Here is a 4,415-nt window from a genome sequence, read left to right on the forward strand (position 1 = left end):
GTAATTTCGTGTTAGTCCACCATTCTGGACCAATTGTTGAGGAAAAAAGGCAAGAAGAATCTATAACTCAAACAATGTTTCCAACTTGTAGTAGTGCTGAAGTAACATAGATGTAAAATCAAGTTTGAATATTTTCCAAATGCCTCTAGAACTGATGCCTCCTGGGGGGAGGGGGAGCGGTGCGCAAAGGTGGCACGCTGCAATAGAGGGCGTCGTAAGAAACAACATTCCGGAGTCGTCCATCCGTTTTACACTGATACATGGAGAGATGAACGGAATCACCCATTTCCCCACTATCTGCGACCACGTATAGGCATAACCCACCTGAAACCAGTACCGCCCCAATTTCTTGGGGTGATGCCTTTAACCCTTTGCACTCAGTCTAGTCAGGCACTTGGGACACCAACAACTGCAGCACTTTTTCGTTACAAATGTTATCATAATCCTAAGTCACATATTTTATAAGGCAGAAAATACACTTGTTGCAATACTATTTATTGCTGCAAACCCCACTACTAGCTAATTTTAATTTATAAAATAGTAACAAAATAAGTTGTTTATATTCTGAACCTCCACAACGGTTTACCGCCTCATAGTGGCGTGGAGGTGACACTGGGCGTCGAACTGCGATGCACAGCGGAGGTTCGTCCTCCGGCAGGGTCTCCCAAGCTGAGAGGGTCGAGTTCGACACATCCGACACTCCGACTTCTCGGAATCGGAAGCCTAGCTAAGAGTAAACCACTGCTAAGATTCACCACCGTCTTGGCAAAATGTCGCAAGGTGGTCCCCTGATCCATATAGGTTGGGCGACGACCTGTGGTGAAAGCTAAGCTCGCCGTGGCATGGCTGCGTAGTTTGGAGAAAAATCTCTTTGCCACTCCAGCATATTCACTGCCTCAGTACCCTGCACACTGGCCCTGCCGTCTCAGACGTCGGACGGTATGGCGACCGGTGAGAGGCGATCAAATCTCAGGTTGCTCAGGACGTCATTGATTCTGGACCAAGGCGACACACGCGCGACTCGCCATGGAGACTGTCTCAGACTGTGTACTTACAACGCGAGAACAGTTTCCACAGACGCCGACCTGCATGCCCTTCTCGGAGCTGCAGAGCGTATCAAATTTCACGTGATTGCTCTGCAGGAGACCAAGTGCAGAAGGAGCGACGTACGACAGATGAATGACGGTACACTCGTCATTCGTGGAGAGAAGGTTCCGTCGCGAAATGTAGGCGGTGTTGGTTTTGTTGTGCACCCATCTGTCGTCCATCTCGTCGATTCTCACGAGATCCTGTCACCTCGTCTGGCCATTCTTCGCCTCCGCCCTCTGCGCCAAAAATCCATCAGTATCATCAACTGCTATTCACCAACATCAGCAGCTGATGATTCCGAATTGGTTTACGAGGCGTTTTACGAGGAGCTGGAGGAAGTAGTCCGCAACGAGAAATCCTTTTACAAATTCGTTGTCGGAGACTTCAACGCAAAACTAGGAAAAGCCACAGAAGAGGAATACAGGATTGGAAGATTTGGACTAGGGGACCGGAATGAAAATGGCAATCGTCTCGCCGGGCTGTTGTCCGCCGCTCGCCTCTTTCATGGGAACTCTCTTTTCATGAAAAAAGATCATCGTCGGTGGACATGGGAATCGCCCAATGGCGCGACTCGTGCGGAGATCGACCACATACTCACCAACCGGAGGTGGTGTCTACTTGACGTCTCAGTAGTACCATCCTTTTGTAGTGGTTCTGATCACCGTCTCCTTCGTGCGAAAATACGACTCAGCCACACGATGGAAAAGAACATCTGCTATCGGCAACGAAGGAGAAAAGAAGTCGTCTACGACGATTGCGTACTCGAGGACTCCTTGTCCCAAGGTGACTGGCACATCGAGGAGGACCCAAACGTGGACTACGAGATGCTGCTCAGAGGATTACGAGCCTGTGCTGAACGTGCCTCGAAGTCGCGCACGACAAACTTGGATCGAATTTCGAAGACCACCAAGGAATTGTTAGGAAGAAGAGGGGTTTTGAGGCTTGATCCGAATGCATCGCACATTGAGCGGTTAGTAGCAAACACTAGCTGCAGAAAAGCGTTGCAGGAGGATCTTTTGAAGTACAGGCAGAAGAAGATTCTAGAAGCAGCACAAAGAAGAACGAGTCTAAAGAAGTGCCGCAGGGATCTCCTCGAATATAATATTCCGCTAGCAACCTTGCTGAGCGAAGACGGGACTCGCACGTATTCTCGTCGTGAGATAGAAATCATTACGGAGAGGTTTTACTCGAACCTTTTCCGTTCATCAACTCCTGTGTCAAGCCCAATCATCCCCACTGGCGAAGCTCCACCACGGATTCTCCCTTCGGAAGTACGAGTCGCTATCAAGAGCATGAAACCTGGCACAGCCCCCGGACCTGATTTTATATCAGCAGACTTTCTTCGGGTTGGTGGCCATCCGCTTCATGTAATCTTAGCAGCGCATATGACATCCTACCTTCAGAAAGAAAGGATCCCAGACCAGTGGAAGACCTCGCGAACCGTTCTTATCCATAAGAAAGGTGACCGAGAGGACCTTCGGAACTACCGTCCGATATGCTTGCTGAGCGTGTTATACAAAGTATTCACCAAGATCATCCTCACCCGCATATCTAGGACGCTGGATGAAGCCCAGCCTCAAGAACAAGCTGCATTCCGCCAGGGGTTCAGCTGCTTGGACCACATCCAGACCGTGTCGAGGGTCATAGAGGTTTGCCGGGAATACCGCCTGCCCCTTGTTCTAACCTTCGTCGACTATGAGAAAACCTTTGACAGCGTAGAAACGAATGCAATACTGTCAGCGCTGGTCGATCAAGGTGTGGACGCGTCGTATGTGAGGACATTAGCCAATTGCTACGAACGATGCACGACTAGGATACAGCTTTTCCACCGCCCTCTCACCATACCCATTGGAAAGGGGGTACGACAAGGCGATACTATATCGCCGAAGCTGTTCACGGCTGCATTGCAATGGATAATGAAATCACTATCCTGGGAAGAAAGGGGCATACGTGTTGATGGAAGATTTCTTTCGAACCTTCGTTTCGCGGACGACATCGTTCTCTTTTCGAGCAGTACCAATGAAGCAGAAACGATGCTCAACGAATTGAACGAAGCAGGGAAGAGAATAGGACTACGAATAAACAGAAAGAAGACACAGTTCATGAAGAACGCCCACTGCGAGGACGGAGGAGTACAACTTGAAGGCTCCCAAATCGTGGAAACTCCGTCATACGTATACCTCGGACGTTCTATGAACATGGAAAACTACTTGAAGGAAGAACTGAATAGAAGATTGAGAGCAGCATGGGGAGCATTCGCAGCCGTCAGGGAAGCTACGGACCAACTGACGGACCAAGATCTTCGTGCCCATCTGTTCGACTCGACAGTGCTTCCATCGCACTGTTACGCAGCGGAGACGTGGGCAGACACTGCTCCCACGTCTAGGAAGGACGGAGGAGCAGTGTCTGTCCCCTACTTACTACCCACAGAGCCCTTGAGAGATGTCTCCTGAAGTTTAACCGGCGCACACAACACCTTGCCAGTCTTCGTAGCTCCGTCTTAAGAGGAATGTCCCGTCTTTGCGACCCAGCGGAATATGTATCGAAAGCAAAACATAGATGGGCCGGTCACATCATGAGAAGAATCGACGATAGATGGGCTAAAAGAACGCTAGAGTGGATCCCAAGGGACGCTAAATGCCCCCGAGGGAGACCGCCAACGAGATGGGGTGACATGTTCGCTGCACGGATGGACCAGCTGAGAGCTCAGCTGGATACGGCTCAAGGACCTCGTCAACGTCACTCACGAAGCTTGAGAACATCTTGGATGACAATGGCGAGGGAACGAAACGAGTGGAAGAGATTCTGGGGCTCGCACGTCCAGTGAAGACGGACCATCTAAGTATCTAAGTAAGTATTCTGAGCTTATGGGTGGGTGTGGCGCAGTCGGTTAGAGGTCCGTTGTAGCCACACGGTCGAGGGTTCGAAACCGCCCTAGTGCAAACCAAGCCTTTCATCCCTCCGGGGTCGATAGATTGGTACCAGACTTGTCTGAGAGGATAAAAACTCTGACTTGATCATCGGCTGGCCCCCGCAAGTCATTGTATAGGCCAACACGCGTTCCAAAACCTCAACGATTACGAATTCCAGTAAAAACACGTTGGCGCATCCCGAGTGGATTGAGACGCCAGTGACTTTGACTTTTATTTTGAACTTTCTTAATGTATCGTATTTTTGGAAGCAGTCTCCCATATGGATTTGAGGTTTCCCAGGACAAGTATCACGAAACTCGCTAGTCTCACGTCGTTTTCCCTTTTCCTCTCTGTTTGAACACACGGCACAGTCTCTTTCCTTTCCTTTCCGTAATATATGAAGTAAAAAACGTA

The 4,415-nt window shown here is 49.7% G+C and overlaps 2 protein-coding genes across 2 annotated transcripts; both read left to right on the forward strand.

Annotated features, from left to right (window-relative positions):
- Positions 1-941: 941 nt before the first annotated feature.
- Positions 942-3,542, forward strand: RB195_006785 (uncharacterized protein; the record flags this gene model as incomplete). Its single annotated transcript, XM_064180067.1, has 1 exon — positions 942-3,542. The coding sequence occupies one exon, from the start codon at positions 942-944 to the stop codon at positions 3,540-3,542; it is 2,601 nt and encodes an 866-aa protein (XP_064036969.1).
- Positions 3,543-3,598: 56 nt separating this feature from the next.
- Positions 3,599-3,916, forward strand: RB195_006786 (uncharacterized protein; the record flags this gene model as incomplete). The annotated part of the gene is made up of 1 exon (XM_064180068.1): positions 3,599-3,916. The coding sequence occupies one exon, from the start codon at positions 3,599-3,601 to the stop codon at positions 3,914-3,916; it is 318 nt and encodes a 105-aa protein (XP_064036970.1).
- Between the last annotated feature and the right edge of the window lie 499 nt (positions 3,917-4,415).

This window comes from Necator americanus, chromosome I, assembly GCF_031761385.1.
Source record: "Necator americanus strain Aroian chromosome I, whole genome shotgun sequence".
Classification (NCBI taxonomy): Eukaryota; Metazoa; Nematoda; class Chromadorea; order Rhabditida; family Ancylostomatidae; genus Necator; species Necator americanus.